A 19,436-nucleotide genomic window follows, 5' to 3' on the forward strand; every position below is an offset into this window, starting at 1 on the left:
TTTAAGTTATGTGTAATTTCTTTTTTTCCATGTAATTTTTTAAAAATAATTGTAAAATTAAAATTTTAATTATGTGAAATTTTAATTTGTTTATTTGTTTTACAGTTTTATTCTATTTTTACATACAAATTATTGAATTGAATAAAAAGTTTGTATTTCAATATTACCTTTAGATTAAGTTACCAAATATCTCACCTTTGAACATACTCTAATAAATTCGCTTAAGCCATACTAAGGGTGTATTTTCAATAATTTAAAAAATTGATTATTAGTTTTTGGCTTCAAAAATCAATTTTGTTTATTTCTTAAATCTATATTATATGTTAAATTATATTTAATTTATTTGAAATCAAAAAACCAGTGAGACGTTGATTCTTCTTCTATAAAATTGATTCAAGTAAAAAAATGTAGTATTTTATTCAATTATTTATCAAACATTACAAACTTCTGATTTTCAGCTTTTCACTTCTTTTTTTTCCAAACATTACCCATTTTTGATTCCACATTTTCGTAATCTATAATCACTCTTTTAAAAGTAGAATAAGTTGTAAACACTCCATTAATCTGGCTTAAGTTCTGTTTTTTTAAGAATACATGAAAATATTATTAAGCCAAATTCACATGCGATTACATCCGAAATAAAAACAAGTGAAGGGTATAGATAGTTGGTTTGGAAGCAACCAAAGTCTTTCCCAAGTATGTAACTTCTTCATGCAAGATTGGGGGTATGGCCATTGAAACCACTTCCGAAGAAAACTTGCATTTGACCTCCACACCGATTTGTATTTTGGTTATTGGGTCATGAGAAATTACTCACTCGTGATAGATTTCATATTTTGCTTGATAAATCTTGTGTGCCATATAACGCCACGAATGAATCGGTCCTCCACCTATATTTTGAGTGCGTTATGTCTAAAAGTTTTTGGAACAGTGTTCGCGATTGGCTGCACAGGAAGAAAACGATGTAAACACCGACAGCAATATTGAAGGTTTTTCGGACTATGTATAGAGGTAATTTCACACTTATCAAAATGAGTATTGCGGCAGTTTCGGCTACTATTTACCATACATGGAATCCGCGGAACATAATGATGTTTGATACCGAGAAGCCACGCATTCAAGAAATAGTGAAGAAGATCAAGATTCAGACTTACCGTAATATTCCGAACGCCACCGAACTATTGTTATATTGATGTAATTGTTGGTACCTTGTTAGTTTTATTTGGTGTGTTCTATCTCCTGGAGATGTCCAATGTATTTATACAATAACTCTTTTTATCTATTTAATGAATGGTTAGTTCATTGAAAAAAAAAAGTGAAGGGTAAATCCAATCCACTTGATTAGACATACAAAAGATGACCCTAACTTAGGAGTATCAATTTAGGCGAGTGGGTCGTGCCGTCTTGAAAGAATAAACTAAAAAAATTTACATCGAACCAATCAGCCCAACCCGAACTGAGTTTTTCACTATCCAACATTATTCTTTTATTTTTTCAATAATATAATTAAATAAAGATTCAAAATCCACAACAATATTTTAATTTAAACACTAAATAACAAAAAATCGTCTAAATATAATAATTATATTTAAATATTTAAATTTAAAAGTCTAATTTTCTAAGATATTAATTGTGTTTATGGATTTAAATAATACAAATTTGATATTTTCATTACTTCTAATATGTGATGGTCACATAACCAGTGTTTACATAACCTTCAAACTCGTATAAATATCGTTTGCTAATCCACAAAATTAATTTTTTAGGTGTAGAATTTCAAATATTGAAAATTTGAGCTCAATTTTAACAAGACAAAACGACAGGTTTCTTTAGTATAAATGGAGGCCGATTTAATGCAAAGAGCTATTTTAACAACAAAACCTTACTTTATATTTTCTAGAAAAATCTAATATAAAAGCTGCGAAGAACATTACAAAGATGAAAAATATATGTACTTATATAAAGCGTCACTGTCGTGGTATCGACAAAAGGAAGTGTATGATATATAGGTGAAGACAATTTAAAGATAAATATTTAGTAACGACAGTATATATATATACAGTTTTGAGAGTTCTAAAAGAAAAAATGATCGATCATGTGTTGTATGACATCGGCACCCTCTGATGTCATGTGCTCATCTTTGACCTGCAACGAATATAATATATTAAATTATGTCACAAAATAGTATGTGGTTAGAGAGACATTTTAGACATTAAATTTATACAAAAGTTGCACAAACACCCCCTGGCACCACCTGAAATCAGACGAGCTGAAATATTTTAATAATATCACATAGAATAATGATCAAAATAACCGGCGGAATAAAACTATTAGTAAAAAACTTAATTTTTTACACCTCTTATTTCATATTGACTAGAATTCCGACGTTACCTACACTAACCGGACACTGAAAGATCGATCTGGATGACATAAATACAACAACCGACATCGTTCAGATAGCATAGATAACGTCCAAACTAGTTTAATCAGCCTGAAATATGACTTTTAACACATTAAGTTTTTTTTCCTAGCCTGAAATATTACTTTTAGCATATTAAGTTTTTTTCTAACTATTTCGTACACTGATCATTTTGATTATTAATCTACTGAGATATTATCAAAATAATTTAACACGCCAGATTTTCAGGTAGTGTAGAAGGTGTACGTCCAACTTTTATAAACTTTTATAAAATGTTAATGTCTAAGTCTCTAATAAACCTGTTTAATATTCACACGGGGAAATATTTGTTTTTGATATTTCAGGAGGGGTTTTGTGCAAATGACTCGTACAATCATTCAAATTGACACGAACCTCGTTACACAAAAAAGTGTAGTCCTTCCAACTATGTATATTTTTGTTTTTTTCCAACCAAAATTTCCCAGTCCGATAATATTTTTTAAGGAATGACTAAACTTGACTGAAAACAACATTACTTTGAAACAGAAACATCCAGACCGCATTTCAAGAAAATTAGAGGTTGGAGGAGTCTTATTGAACTGCAGACCTGAATAAGGGAATGGGCAGCATATTTGAACTTGCTTTTATGGAAGCTGACATCTACTTTGTCCCATGACAGCCGAGATAAGCCATTTACCAGCTCTTCTGCATAAGATAACCGCATAACACACCACTTTCATCAACATGATCAACTTATGTCGCACAAAAGTGGAAGTTGTGAAACACAAATAGACGTTTGATTAGCAAAATATGCCCCGACATCCAAGTTCAGTTTAAAATTTATGCCTGTCATATTCAGTGAAAAAATTTCTAGTACCAACATAAGCATCAACGGCAACAGACCCCTCTACTAGATAGAATAGAAAGGGACTAACCTTCCAGCTTATCTAAACAATAATCTTCTTTCAGGGACCCGCTCTGCTCTGCACCACATGCTTTGCACAGCTCTTCATACACAACATGAGGATATTTTTCGTCCACGCAGTCCTCCCACTGAAAAGTAAGGTTCAATGTTATACAACCGAAATTAGCATAAAGAAAATATTACAAGAGTGTATTGAAGATGAGACCTTGGGAAGTTCACTATTGCGCCGAATTGATGATGTTCTCCATCCTACTATATCTAAACGATATTTGTTAGGAAAACGACGAGTCTGCTAGGTATTAATAAGAAACAGGCTAATTAACAATCAAATGTCAATGCTTCAAGTGTCAAATAAACTGTGGATACGGTCATAGCCAACATTTGAATACACCACTCTGCGCTTGAAAGATCGTAAAGCAGACCTGCATGGATGAGTTGTGTTACAGCTAAGACAGTATTCAGGTACTTATGTGCTATGATCTTGAAGGCCAGGAATTCAATCCAATAAAAACTCAAGTCGTCGAGATGGAGAACATACATGAACGGATATTCTATGTCATCTTCCACCATGCGTCTTAGCAGCGGAGGTTTTCCTCCATCAAAATCATTTAGAAAAAGGTGCCTGCCAGTTCTTCTAAATATCAAATGAATCACAAGACCAGCAACTTTCTCGAAAGCTGGCACACCGAACAGAAAGGGTACCTGACAAATGGAGAAATTTAAGGTAAAATTAGAACTCATCCAGTGACTAAGAATGAGAATTGAAGAAAAATTAGGAAAATTCAGCATCCCAAAGATGAAATAGAAGAAAACTCAGGCAACAATTTTTCTATCTAAAACTCCAAAAGATTAACCTTAATCCAACACCAAATTACTTATCCCTGCTGCCTTATTGGGGACTAACAAAAACATGATAAATCATTTCTGATACTATATCCATGTCACTTAAACGAGGCACAGTGTAAATTACACCATAAAATGCGTCCAGATGCACTCATGTCCCTAAGGCCTAAACAAACTCTGAATAAAAATCCCCAGCCTAAAGGACAATTTTGCAATACGTTAAGGGTGTGAGCACAAGTCATATTCTTGTTGTAAAACCTTTATTTTCCCCTGAAAATTTATAGGTTAAACTTCCAAAACATTCAATAAATTAATTCCCCAGGCATTCATGATCTTGTGCCCCAAGACTGTAGGAGATTTCAGAAATAAAGTGCCAAGCTGAAAATGAATTTAAAAAGCGCACCCACCATCAAATGTTAAAGCTAAGTCCAACTACTATTGCATCCTTAACGAGAGCTCTTTGCTCAAGCCAAGCAACATAACCACTCCGTATCAAAATCTAACAGAAGCATGTAGGTTGATAATATCGTAACCCGAGCCTTTTCAGTGCATGCCCTCATTCAACTAATATATAACATCTTTAAAAAGACAATAGATGATGCATTGATCAAATAAGTATACCTGTTTATTACCCCTAGAACCAAGATGAGGAGTAGCAACAGTGATAAAGTTCACAGGTTCCAAATCAGCTACTGTACCTTTTAACTTTTCCTTATCTTCATCGACCAATACCTCTTCTGTTCTACTCCCCCATGGTCTATATAATCTCCCAATGGCATATCTTGCCACAAGTCCCCCCACAGAATGTGCAACGAAAGAAATTTTTCTTAAACTAGGCTTCCTTTTGATCACTTCAAGAACCTGAATGGCACGTCAAAGTTTTAATTAAAATGATGGTATCCAGGACCAATGCAGCACATATTATTTCACGAAATTAGACTGAAAAACACTAAAAAACTAAGTAGACCAAAAAGAGACTGTACCTCCTCCACCAATCGTTCACCCATTACATCCACGCCATCCAATGTCAATGATGCCATATTCTTTTCACTACCTGCAAACCAGATGATATTCCATAGAGAAGCAGACATTTGCCAGGACATAGAAAGGAATTAGCTAAAAAGATTCCACATAATCAATAAATTTCATGGTGCTTCTTTGCAGGCAAAATAAAACGTGAACTTTCATTGTTTTTCCTTCTTAAGCTAAAACTATCTGTTAATGAGACATGAACTGATTTCAAAAGAAAAAAGAAATTGCAGCATTAGAAACAAAATATTGACATCATAGTCCCACTTCATACGCCACTATGAAACAACAAAAACCATATTAGACAAATAAATGTTTGATAGCCATTGTCAAGACAAGTAAAGATCTTAGCCCTTATATGATGAATCAGACAATAGAAAAAAAGGTGTGCAAGTTTGTGGCTAATCCTGAATGATCTTTCAGTAAGAAGTTAGGTTCCTCGATGAATCACAAAACCACCATAAGTACAGGCGATGACAAAAGAAACAATACAGTATTCGACAATGCATATCATCATTTACGATCATGTAAAGTTTCTCCTAAACCTACGTAGTTAATAAATGGTGGATTAGCGTACAGGTGACTCAAAAATGAGAAAATTCCAAAGGTTCTTCTTCCTTCTTTACGGGAACAAGCTAAACGATTGTGAGCATTGAAACATATGAAAACATAATTTGCAAGAAGCCCGAAAATTTTCAAAATGCTTGCATTATATTATGCAAACTTGCAAAAATCAACCACTGACAATGAACGAAAACTTTATCAGGAAGCATCTTGACCAATAGCTCTGCACCAAATTTCCAATCTGAGGCCCTGCGATATCAGAATCACGTGAGAACTTGATGGAAGTCATGTTTTCACAAAGAACAATGAGTTCATAATATTATCTACAAAAGAGAATCGCTCAAACTCGTGGAATGTATACTATATTCTAAAACAATAATCAAGAGGAAATGACTTACAAGTTACAACCTACACATGTCCAAGAAAAAACAAACCCAGCGAAAAGGGATATCTTGATCAAAGATAAGACGTGTTGCAAACAGCTTAAATACTAAAAGCTATGATGCAATAAAAATTCGGAACTTACCAAATGAAATACTGTAAGATCACATTTGAATGAAATCCAACTTTTCGGAAGAAATACTAGATTCAATAGATGACACAAGAACAAATAGAACACATCCAAAACTCGAAAACGATAAATCATCTTAATTTATCATAATTTTGCCAAGAAAGATGAAATATTACAATTCCGCGAGCGCACAAACACACAACTACCTTCCAACAATCCCGTGGACCATAACAACAAGATGATCAGCCGAAGAAACATCTGATTCTTTATCCGAGTACACATCCTCCCCTCCGTTTTCCATTCCAACCGACCTCACGACGCCGGTTCCCCCTTCTTCTCCATTTTCCATTGCCCCTTAAAGATGATTAATAAATAAACCTTCCGACAACTTAACGTTCACTCAAAAATAAAATAAAAAAGTCAAAATTCTTAAACAAAATTTGAATTTAAGGCAACGATAACGCCGTTCCGAATCAAAACTTCGAAATTAACTAGGGTTCCGCAATTAATTCGATTGTAGAAATTTCTATATTGCAAAGAAAGAGGGAGAAGAAGGCGTGAAGAAAAGTGTCTTTGTCCCAAGTGCGTAGACGTTGGCGTGGCGGTCGAATTGTGAGCAAAGCAGGAAAACTGCACCGCATTGAATGTTTGTATAGAGAGAGAAAGGGTGTTTTGCTTTTGCCAAAAATTTGTGTGAGGTGATCTCATGAATCGTATTTTGTGAGACGAATATCTTATTTGGGTCATCCATGAAAAATTATTACTTTTTATGCTAAGAATATTACTTTTTATTGTGAATATTGGAAGAGTAGACCCGTCTCACAGATAAAGATTCGTGAGACAGTCTCACGAGAAAACTACTATTTACTTTTATGGTTCAGTGCAGTTACTTGACTTCACTCTTTATATATATATATAATGTTCGGTGTCAAATTAATATATGATATAATTTTTAAGTGAGCAAGTTACGGGTAGAGGTGTTAGCAACGGCTTTTGATTAATGTGATTTATTGGACTCGTGCATGCCAAATTATTTATCATAAAAAATTTTATGAGACTGTGTCACGACTCAATTTTATAATTTATTAGACTTGTACACGTTTATATTTGTATGATTCACAGTATATATTGTTAGTATCATGACATCATTTTATATATATGCGGTGGTAGTCGAAAAAAGATGCAATCTCCCCCTCCAATGGGAAGATGGGGAACAAGAAGTCGAAGACAAAGTAGTAGGTATCATATGTTATGGAATTTTTAGTTTGACATGTTATTGTATATGTTGGGACTCATTTGTTTCATCCAATTATTATACCTCTATAATATTATTTTCCTATAACAAAATATCAATATAAACATGTCATTAAAAACTATTTAATGACTAAATTTAATCTTGTATAAACAACAAAATATAATAAAAATATGAAACTTATTTAAAACGAGAAATCATGGAATACAACTCGATAATGATTTAAGAAAACAGAGATTCGTAGATAGAGTAGTAGGCAAATCAACTTAGTTTTGGATGGATTATGCACTGATATATGTTAGTTGATGGGATGCTACCAGGTCAGGGGTTCGAATGAGGTTCTACACCAGGTGTTTAGGCGTTTTAGGTGCTGAGCTTGATTCTAAGTCATGCTCTTGTAGGTGACCGATCGGGCCTTTGAGTTCGGGATAGGTTGTGGCTCGATCGAATGTTTCGGGGAGGACAACGGTGTAAGGGACGCTTCATGGACGTGGAGTACACCTTGGTGGGTGTGTAGAACCTCCTTCATGGAGAAACACATGTAAAATCAATTTAAAACGTTAGTACCGACATATATCATGCATAATCCATCCAAAACACGTATTATGGTGTGAAAGACGAGAAAATAAAGGTAAAGGACCTTTGTGTAAAAATGCTCGAAAACTCAACTACAATTGCATAGAATGGATACCGAAGGGACGGGGAAGAGCTCCTATGAATTCTTTTGAAAAAAGCCGAGCAAAAAGGCTGCTGGTGGTCACGAGAAGCTATGCATGTCAATGAGGCGGGTATGGGGCGGGTATGACTAAACCCAAGACCCGTCCCATGAAAAAAACTTTGACCCATTACCCGTCTCACCCCGGTTAAATATTATTCGGACCCGCCCCACCTCGAATACGTAACGGGCCCGGGTAGACCCATGAGACCCGAATTTTTTTAAATAAAAAAATAATATTTCTTCTCACATGACTGAATTATGAAACAGACAAACCTCTAAATACAACATTGTGAAAAATTAATTCATGTCTTCGACCACACTTAATAATAACAAACAAATTATTTTCACAACATAAAGAATTACTTAAAAAAAGAGTTACTAGCTCTCCAAAAAAATCTTGACATCCCCAAAAATAAGTCATAACATAACTTAAACAGATTAATATAAAATCAGCGAATATGCAATATTTCAGACACACTTCTTCGGGATCATCTTCCTCTTCATCAAGAATGGTGGGACAAGTTGGTAAAGTACTTAAAGAATTACCTACAAAATTAAAGAGAGAAAGTACGTTGAAAAAATAAAACTATAATTTGAAACTGTAAAAAAATGTAATTTAAAGAGAGAATGTACAATAAAAAATTAAAATGAAAGTACAATAAAAAAAATAAAACTGTGATTTATTTACCTTTCACCTCACCTCACAACCATCTTCGCGAGCACATCAATGCCTCCAAAGTCGTTGGATTAAGTCTAATAAGATTAGGACCAACTATTCTTCCACTATTGCTAAAAGTATATTCAAATGCAACAGTTGACATAGGAATAGCTAAGACCGTTATGGTTAAGGTGGGCTGCTTAAAAAATGAAAATTAATAAAACTAAAATCCAAAGTATTTATATTCATATATATGGGGCGGGTATGGGGCGGGCATTATAGGACCCATGACCCGTCCCATACCCGAACGGACCTGAAAAATTAGACCCTAAACCCGCCCCATGACCCATTTAGTCTTCCCAAACCAGCCCCATATGCGCGAGTCCATTGTGGGTCTGGGTAAAACCCGGACCCATGGACATCCCTACGAGAAGCTGCTGGAGTAGAGGGGGTGGGGCGGCCAAAAGGAAGAATGAGGAGGGTTAGGGTTCTTGGGAGGTAGAGTTTGTTATAATATAGATGTATATTGGACTCATTAATTAAAATAATAAGGATGTGAATGGAGTTTAGGACTCAATATATATTAAAGTAGGCTCAATAAGCCTAAAACCACTCCTAAAAAATATTTCGTTTAGGTATTTTTTTAAATATTGTCTGAACCCTTAAAAAGTCCCCCAACTCGCTAAATTTAGTGTATTGATTTAAAATATAACTCGGCGAGTAAAAATACCCAACCAATGTCTTTTTTCGAAAATCATTTAATTACATCATATATTAAATAATTTAAAAATAATTATTTAATAAAAATATTTTTCCTTAATTATCCCCGATTTCTATTCCTCGTTCGAGCACGAAAAAATATTAAAAGCCCTTACACATGGAACTTTAATAAAGCATGAAATAAACATGTATCCATGCAATAATCATACATTTAATACTTTAAATTAATTAAACACATATTTTAGTAAAATCCTAGATTGCATGCACTCAGGTTACGTCGTTCGAATTTTCTAGACTTTACAATCATTGTGCCTGATGTACATAAAACACTTTGATACTATTAGTTACTTTATTGTATGTCTCATTAGTTCTGATGAATGCGTGACTTGTTTCCGCTCGGGGAAATTTTTTATCGAAGAAATGAAATGGACAATAACTGAAAGCCACAATCCAGACCAAGTTACTTTTTCCTCTATTAAGACTATGCAAATACATATGTACTGTCTCAGGTACATACAATCAGGAGTTGGATTTTTCAGACCTCCAAATATAATTAACCCAATACGCTGATGTCACAGAAGACCAAAAAATGCATGAAACTTTGGTATGGCACAACATCAAGCTAATTAGCTTGTCCACAGTTCAAGTGGACACAAAGATGTTACATACTGTGGAGCACTGATGTGCCAGTGAAACAGAATAGCTTATATTCAAGAGGGGAATCTCATATAACTATTGCATGCACTATCATCTGTTCTGGTGACCACTGTATATCAGCCAATTCCAATGTGTCAACTGTGAAAACACCTATAATCTCCGACGTATAACAAGAAAGCAGATTGACACAGTCCTTGCAATCACGTCTGGTGCATATAGCAGCAAACTTTCCGTCCTTTGTGAATGATACTCCCTTAGATCCATACTTTGGCCATTGCACATGTATGCATGCCGTAGTTAACAATGACCAAGCAGTTAAACCGCAACTGAAACTCAGATGTGGTAAGTATGTGCCAACTGTCAGGACTCCACCTAGCATAGGAAATACCAGGCAGGACCTTCGTCAGTTTTGCATGCCATTCTGGCTGTGTCAACGACCAAGCTTGTATCATAGGTCTCTTCTACAGACCACAAAGCACGTATTCAGAATCAAGGGCTCATTCTATGTGCTTTATTTTGTCTAGGCATGAAAATAATTGCACAACATGCAAATTGAATAATTTTATAAGATGCAATTGCAATAACTATAAATAAATTTTATGGTTTATAAAGTCAATCAATTTGAATAATTTATTCATGCAAATTAATCAAATATAATATATTAATTATTTTAATTTAGATAAAAATTTTGATTACACAATTACAATTTATGGATTTGGATCTATGGAAGAAAGGACGAGAAATCAATGACCTGATTGAAGGGTGAAATTCAAATTCTTCCTACTAATTTTGAGTCAAATTGATACTCATACAATGAAATCGATTTATAGATTTGAAATCAAATCCACTCAACTCATTCAATCCAAATGCGAGTTGAATCCAAACACAACCTTACGGAATTCACGCTCTGAACTCTGATCTTACTAGTTATGTAATTTAAATTTCAAAAAGCGCATTCAACATACCAAACCACCAACTCTTCTCACAAAAATGTGTCAGCGTGGAAGTTAGGCCCATCAGGGTAAAAGATATTTAAATACATTGAAACCAAGAAAAAGAGTGCAATAGCTAAAATGAAGCTTACACACAAGCCTTTGACACACGCAGAATACAAACTAACCATATAATGCTTAATCTCCGGTTTATCAAAACATTGAGTTAGCCATCTCAGCTACATCGGTCGCGACTTGGTCATAGTCTCCCTTCAACTTCTCTTGCTCTTCCTGGCCAAGTTCCCCCTTAGTGGGCTTCGTCAGCACCAGAACACAGCAAGTTGGTCTCTTGGTAGCTCCTGCGTTCGCAAGGTCCTGAAACAAGAACCTTACAATGTTCACTTGTACTCAATTTCATCAACGGCGCTTTCCTACAGATTGAGTATGAATAATTGCGCCCAACTGTACAACATGGAAATAACATAAATCTAGGTGGCCATGGTGACATGCCATAAGCATACATCTTTTCAATGAGATAGTAAAAAAAGAATGTTAAAATAGGACGAAGTGTAGAAAAGGTAAATGAAACAGGGGCCAACGAATCAGTAACATCGAGAGAATGCTATACAAAGCACACAACATTTTGATCCCATTTTATGCATAGTTTGTCTGAATTCTAAGGTCAGTGGGCCTCTGTTCTCCCATTTGATATGATTTAAGCTATTTTCAACAAACCAAATGCCTGCCAAAGATGTGATAATTCTGCAACATTTGTGAAAAATACAGGTTCTCCCACCTCCAATGCCCACTTGCTTCTGTAACCCCTAGCATGTTTTACCCTTAATGGTCGACAATTCTTTTCTACTAATATAATTCCAACAGAACAATACCAAGATGCGTAATAACTGTAATCTATCACAAGAGAGTAAGTAAAATAGGCTTACTTCCTTAGAAGGAACATAGATATACGGTATGTCAGCTTCTTCGCACAAGACCGGAACATGAGTAATCACATCTATTGGAGATATGTTACCGGCAATAACACATAGCCTGCCAAAATTCACATGTACAATTGATGTCAAAATAATGTTCCACAGTCAAATAACAGGTGAAATCACCAAACGCCATTCAGCACCAGTACAATGAAGAGCCGCATTTAAGACAAGGAAAGTTGCCTTTTTTACTGCTTTCGGACTCTATCCCAAACAAAAAAGTGAAGCATAAAATACCCTTTATTGCCGCGCCGAATACTTTTGACAACTTCCTTGACCCCTCTCTTCAGGCACTTGTGCTCCGTAGCTGCAATGTAATCCGAAAATAAACATATGGACAGAACAATCTCGAAATACATATAAACAAACTACATTATGAATCAGATAATTGTCTACGCTACATAAGATATTAATGGCGACCTCTGCGGACAAGTTTGAGGGTGCGTTTGCAGAGTTTTTTCCCGGCAAGTGGCTTAGCGATTGGGGCGAGAACGAAAGACTTCTTCTTCTCTTTCAGCGATGATTTCTCCGTCCCGCTGTCGCTTCCCATCTCTTCCGATTGTGTGCTCTGTGGAGCGGACCGAGGATACAAGAAGGGACGAATTAGGTTTTTAGTTTTTATATTTAATTTATGATATTTTTTTAATCAATTTATGATTTATGAAATATTATATGATTTACTTTAATCATTTAAATAAATAAATAAAATTATCCTACGGACATCTGAAAAACAATTTCAATAAATTTATAACTATAAACTTTAATGTTTTTTCCCCCAAACTCCAAATTACTTCAATGAATTAATAGAAATATAAAATAGAATATGTTAATAATAAGAAATATTATAAAATACTAATTAGATTAAAAATATATTTTATTTTTTAAATATATTGTGAGATCATTGAATAAAATATCTTATACATAAAGAAATTTTCTCATACTATTTATTTATTTTATTATCTTAACAAAAGTATATTTCTTATTTAAAATTTTGCATTAACTAATTTTAAAGTGTAAAACGAATCTTAATTTCATTATACACTAACATCATCATACAGATACATATGTATAATATAATATAATATATTTAGTATTATAAAAATACTTAAAACTATTAATATATACATAAAATGAAATCAACAAATTTATATAATATAAAGGCGATTTTGGAATTTTTTTAATGTAATAGGATTACCTATTAAATATAATATAGAGTATAGATTCGTTAATACATTTTCATTAAATTGAAAATTAAATATCAACCAAGCCATAAATTAATAATATTAAATCACAGTAAACGAATATATTTTATTTGGATAATTCATTTTTAAGTTTTTGACTTTTTTCTATTTTCTATTGTGTTAACTAATAATTTAAATTGTCTAATCTAACTTTTAACTGGAGACAAATGTCAATATACAAACAAGGTTTTTTAAAAAATTAAGATAATTCAAAATAAATTACTTTATTTCTAAGAAAAATCAACTTTTGTCATCTTTATTCATCTTGGAAAAAAGTAAAGTAAAATAAATAAATTTAAGAAAACAATAAAAGTAAATTACAACATATATTTCTTTATATGACAATCAAGCATATTACTGACTTTAACAATGTATTTTATAATCAATCGAACAAATTCATAAAAAAGTTGCAATATTGTTTTAAGCAACACTTGACTCAATTTATTTAAGTATATAAAATAAAAGGTGGAATTTTAAAAATTATTATATGTTGTTGCAATTATAATAATAATAGATTTGATGATTTTAAATCTTGAACAGGAGAAAAAAATACACTGACAGCAGAGTAAACATCAAATGTCCCATGAAACAAACCAAGTGGTATTTTTCATCACCTTCACAGCCAATCGAGGCAACTGGTTGTTTTTGTTTTTACTTGGAACGGCCACACATTCTTATTCAATTATTCCGTTCATGAAGTCGATACTCGTACGATGGTGATAGGGGAAACAAGATGTGATTCATATTTTGCCATCTATGTTAGAAGTACCATTTCGGTCTTACTTCCTCTTCCTTTTCTGTCAGGTCGTTATACTGATACCATTCGCCTCCGGCATTGCCAACAGGTAAAGGAGGCCGAACAAAAATCTCTACCGGCTTGGGGAGATGGATCTTTAAAGTTATCACTCCACTCTCTTCTACTTCACTTGGATCAGATGATTTAAGAAATTGGCTGAACGGTTCAACAGACATCCACCCAAGCCCTGATATAGCTACATCACAGGCAGGCCTAGAGAGGAATAGGGATGTAGAAAAGATAAATTATGGAAACGAAATTTTCTGCACACAGACAGTGAAATTGCTAGACCTTGTTGAGCTGTTACAAAAAGGATTGACATGGTTTAGTGGGACTTTATGTACCTCTGAATATCTTGATATTTCAATTGCAATTCGCGCTTTGCTTCAAGACCTACCCAGTTTTCCGCCTTCTGTTTCCCATTTGGTGGTGTCAGTAAAGTCCCAATTTCTTTCTGCAACCATAAATTCTCTGTCATTCTTTCAAAGATATCGAAATAAACATAGCTCTAGATCCAAACATTTGTATCAAATACAGAAGATAAAGGTTCATAACTTTTCCATGTTTTCAGGGTGCGTGCTTACCCTGTAAAATTCTTCTGCCTCTTCAGTGGGTACCTTATGAAGTTGCAGTGCCTTCGGGCCATAGAACGTTAAACGCGTCTCTGGAAGAACCTAGACAAGAAGGCAGAAGTTAAACGAGAAATCACAGGAAAACTCAATCCATCTAATTATTGTATTTGCACAAGATGGTGAATTGAAAACCTTAATAATATCAATTCGTACTAGACCACCCCAGAAAATAGAGAAACCAATCAAGCCATTTGATCTGTAGCGATCCGTCATTGACTTGTCCAAACTAAGCTGAGGGTTCTAGCTTACACCCAGAGGGGAAAAAACACCCACCAAAACAAAAAGGAAAAAGAAATCAGTACACAAATAAACCAGCAGAAAATTTCATGGAGAGGATTGAAAACGAAAAAAACATACAGGAAGTGGCAGGCCTCGAAGTCGACTTTGGGGTGCAAGAGCAGGTAGATCTTCCGAATGGACCACAGCAGCTTGCCTGTGGTGAAGATGGACTCCAGGTGTGTCGTATAATTTCTACAAACAGGCGGAAACAATATTCTAATTTTGCAGAATTGTTGTGAGGTGCATATGAAATAAGAATCGACAACACAGATTGAAGATGAGAGTATTTACGAAGGGCGATTTCAAGCGCACCATTTGCAATAACTAATATAGTATACAATCCTGTTCATAAGAGAATCGAGAACCATTGGTTATTTGAGACTTACTCCGCCACCTAGGAAAGCATCAATCTGAATCGGACCCAATGTGGTTCCAGGGACTGCTGATTGGATGGGTTGGTATCTTCGTGCTGCAGCTGCTACTGGATCCTTATAAGACATAATTTCTGATAACAGGTTTTGATTATAAGAACATAGCCTATGATTGAAGAGAAATCAGTAAACAATTAATGGGATTATTTTCGATCAATGCTCTCGGCATATCCCACTAACCAATCATTTCTTCTTATATAGAATTTAACTACCAACCCATGACGAAACATCTGGCCTATGTGAGTAAAAAGGTTTTTCATAGCATATTAGTTCAAGAATTCTAGAAAGATACAAGTAATTTGTATAAGAAAGTGACTTTTATACGTGGATAAGAGAAGAATATCAGAGAAATCCACTTAATGGTATTAGCTTACTCAATAAAGCATTGATGAATGCAGATTTTCCGACATTAGCTGAGCCCTGTTAAATATATTTAGCACGAAAATTACTCTCTAGGTTGCATGAGAATTAACTGGAGGACAGACATCATCTGAAAAAGTAGCAGCTGTTTAAAATGGGCAAAAACCCTGTATTTAGTTTGAAGTTTCAAGTTGTACACCTACCAGAATGTAGACATCTCTCCCCTGCAATAAAACAAATGCGGGGTCAATTTACGAGAGAACCAGAAAAGAACCATAATAACAAATTACACTTATTTCTAGTAAAAGACTGAAAATGGTAAAAAATTATTAAGATCAATATAACTAGGAAAGAAGCAAAGAGTACACAGGGTTAAATCATCTGAATTCCCGACTGTCCAATGAAAGACAGGAGTACAATCCCAAGAAAAATCCCAAAGCAATAACTACAAATTTTAGAAAACTGAGATCACAATGAAGTTTGTCAACAAAAATTATTGTGTTTCAACTTTCAACTATATGAAAAAAAAATTTTACGTAGGCATGATATACAAATTCAGACATTTTGTCTGTTCAATTCAAGAACGAAAGAAGAAGCCAAATCCATGGTATAGCCCACCTTTTTCTCTTTCTGAATTTCGGAAATCACTCTAGTGATGCCAACTAAAGACTTTGAACTTGTTAAATGTACAGATAGTACACTGCAACATGAATATTATGCATTAGCAAAAAATGTCCGTGGCCTCTATAACAACATATGAGCATAGAAAATCGCCGAAAGACAAGAAACAGATGATATAAATGATTAAGTGATGAAGATATCCATTAGGACATGCTTGCAATCTTAAAAGGAAACCATGTACATGGTAAAATTCATACTTCAGCTTCTTCTTCATAGTTGCCTCCACAACCCAGTCACCGACACAATTAAGATCAGTCCCTTTTGGAAGCAGATCGACCTAGAAACATTTAGCACAAGCAAATAGTTTTCTTGAAACAATCTACAATTCCCAAAGCCAAAAAAAGTGTAATTCATGGAGTAAGTACAGGAATCGAAACCTTGAACTTTTCATACCTTAGTCACTACGAGTATAATGGGATTTGCTCCAGCAATATCGCGGAATGTGACTCAAAAAGCTGCCATTGAAATCCACTATGTCAACCTGCAGATAATTTGCTGAAATTTCAATAAATTGGCACAAAATATTATCTACAAAGTGGATTACTGAAGAATAAAGTCCCAAATTAATAGCCAGCAGGCAGGAAACAGAAGAACTATATAATCACCAATTTGACAATTAGAGCTTTCTCGTGGCGCAAATGTGACAGCTTTTCCCTAAGCTCTTCCGCTGTAACAAATTGCTTTCCACCAGCATAACCTCCATTTCCACCAACAGCAGTAATCATATGCCCATGAGATAAAAGTCGACACCTCCCACATATCACAGTCCTTAGCTGCCTATGCTTCTTTTTCTGCACACCATCCCAAATTAATCTATCAACCAACAATCAGCCAGTTTTTTTTAATAAAAGAAACATTAAAGCAATATATGTAGCAAATTACTTTATTAATTAACTGATACCAAATCATAAGTTTCGGGTTCCACGTAACCCGGGGAATCGTGTTCAGTAGTCTGTAAAGGGGCTCCGCAGCCGTAACAACTATAAACTGTAAAAGAAGAACCCTTCGAAGAAGCTTTGTCTTTGTTATTATTCTTTTTGTTCTTCATTTCAGACAGGACGGAGGTGGAAGCAGCTGACGATTGGTGGCGCTGGAGGAAGAAGTCTCCACGGGTCGGTGCGGATGGTCCAAGACCATCGGGTTCGGGCGAAGATGCATAAGATTCGGCATTTATTTCGGTATTGAATTGGGTGGATTTGCAAATGATAAAAGATTTTGGATTGTTGATAGTTGAATTTGAATAGAGATGGCTTACGGTTAGGGTTTAGGAAAAGCGGAGAAGAGAAGAAAGGGGAGATCGAAAGGGTTTTACGCGCCAACTCCATTGATGATAGAGTGAGCTTTCCAGCATGAAGACAGAAATGTCCGGCAGGTCAATTGAAAATAAAATATTGTCTATTTTAATAAAATAAATAAATAAATCTAACTACCGAAATATCAAATAAAATATTTTTTTTTTCAAAAAAACAATTGTACTTGAACCTTATCAAAAAATATATAAAAAAAATTAGGCAAAAACTCGTGTGAGACTGTATCTGTAAGGACCGTGTATCGTATTATCGTAAATCTTATGTGATTATCGATAATTTATGAAATTGCATGTGACTATGTATTTGATGTATATCATGGCAATGAAAATGAGAAAATAAGTATTGATATGAATTGACATTGTAAGAGCTCGAGTGGAGAAGCCAGACGCCAATATAGTACAAAAATTTGTGTTTGTACAGAACGTGTGGCGCCCGAGCGGTAGAAAAGGACCGCTCGAGTGCCAGGATATATGAAGTTTGTGTTCGGGCAGAACACTTCGCACACGAGCGGTAGTTTTTGACCGCCCGAGCGCGATACAAGTGGTATTTGGACAGAACATGCCGCGTCCGAGCGGTAATTTGTGACCGCCCGAGTGCGGTACAAACAAAACTCGGGGACAGAACGTCTCGCGCTCGGGCGCGAGAATTCTACCGCCCGAGCGCCGAAGCGGTGGAGATAAGAATACCTCTCTTTCTTCTTTTCTTCTTCAGTTTCATTCAACAACTTCGAGAGAAAGGAAAGGAATTCGATTTCTTTCGTCCGAATCGACTTCGAAACGCTGTCTAAACGCGAAACAAATTATATATTTGGGATCTTCGCGTCGAGGGCTTCTGACTGAGGTAAATTTCTTCTGATTCCAGCAGCTCTAAATATCAAAGTGCTGGAATAGCATGTATTTGAAGTTGAAATTCCTATATGTAGTAGAATAACCGACAATAAACTCATATTCGAAGTCGGAATTGAATTATGATATGATTATGATTTGATATGAATTTTTGAAGTTTCAAAAGATATTTGAAACTCATATTAATGATTTTGGATTATGTTATTGATTGGAATGAGTATGTTATTGATGTATATAAAGTATTATACCGATATCTTCAGACTACATCAACTGGAAACGAAGAATTGAGGTATGTTGCGACCGGGTAACATACGACATGTATCTGTATTATATGATATATGTTGTATTGATTTGATTGATTGGAATGAGAATACATGTCTATATGCCTTATTTGTTGAGTTTATGTGGCATACATGACATTGTGATTGGAATATCGATGTATAAAATAAATGTTTTGTTAACACACATCGTTTGATGCATACTTCGATACATGACATACACGTTGAGCTATGATCATTGGATACCCTGCTATGATTTGATTGGATTCTGGGGTTTGTGAACATAATGTTATATTTGGTATTATATGACCCTTAAAACATAGACATTTGTGGCCCCGACGATTGATATGAGATTTGGGATTTGATGGCGCTTCGTCGACGCTA

At 34.7% G+C, this 19,436-nt stretch overlaps 3 protein-coding genes across 3 annotated transcripts; all 3 read right to left on the reverse strand.

The window, feature by feature from the left end:
* Positions 1-1,866: 1,866 nt before the first annotated feature.
* LOC142548655 (putative lipase ROG1) lies at positions 1,867-6,911 on the reverse strand. Its single transcript, XM_075657114.1, has 10 exons — positions 6,477-6,911; positions 5,941-6,008; positions 5,150-5,220; positions 4,788-5,027; positions 3,862-4,025; positions 3,690-3,745; positions 3,529-3,581; positions 3,334-3,451; positions 3,006-3,103; positions 1,867-2,145 (listed from the first exon to the last, which is right to left on the reverse strand). Exons 1-10 carry the CDS (start codon positions 6,617-6,619, stop codon positions 2,074-2,076), a joined length of 1,083 nt encoding a protein of 360 aa, XP_075513229.1. The 5' UTR covers positions 6,620-6,911; the 3' UTR covers positions 1,867-2,073.
* Positions 6,912-11,291: 4,380 nt separating this feature from the next.
* On the reverse strand, positions 11,292-12,796 carry LOC142547993 (H/ACA ribonucleoprotein complex subunit 2-like protein). The gene is made up of 4 exons (XM_075656367.1): positions 12,620-12,796; positions 12,437-12,506; positions 12,152-12,257; positions 11,292-11,582 (listed from the first exon to the last, which is right to left on the reverse strand). The coding sequence occupies exons 1-4, from the start codon at positions 12,747-12,749 to the stop codon at positions 11,421-11,423; spliced, it is 468 nt and encodes a 155-aa protein (XP_075512482.1). The 5' UTR covers positions 12,750-12,796; the 3' UTR covers positions 11,292-11,420.
* A 1,210-nt stretch (positions 12,797-14,006) lies between these two features.
* LOC142548656 (putative nitric oxide synthase) lies at positions 14,007-17,993 on the reverse strand. The gene is given in 15 exon segments (XM_075657115.1): positions 14,007-14,449; positions 14,581-14,690; positions 14,821-14,910; positions 15,001-15,108; positions 15,226-15,339; positions 15,534-15,652; positions 15,953-15,998; positions 16,142-16,162; positions 16,557-16,638; positions 16,817-16,896; positions 17,013-17,057; positions 17,059-17,100; positions 17,225-17,410; positions 17,521-17,838; positions 17,840-17,993. Coding segments are annotated over 15 exon segments (1,716 nt in total). The 5' UTR covers positions 17,945-17,993; the 3' UTR covers positions 14,007-14,199.
* Positions 17,994-19,436: the final 1,443 nt, after the last annotated feature.

This window comes from Primulina tabacum, chromosome 6, assembly GCF_025594145.1.
Source record: "Primulina tabacum isolate GXHZ01 chromosome 6, ASM2559414v2, whole genome shotgun sequence".
Classification (NCBI taxonomy): Eukaryota; Viridiplantae; Streptophyta; class Magnoliopsida; order Lamiales; family Gesneriaceae; genus Primulina; species Primulina tabacum.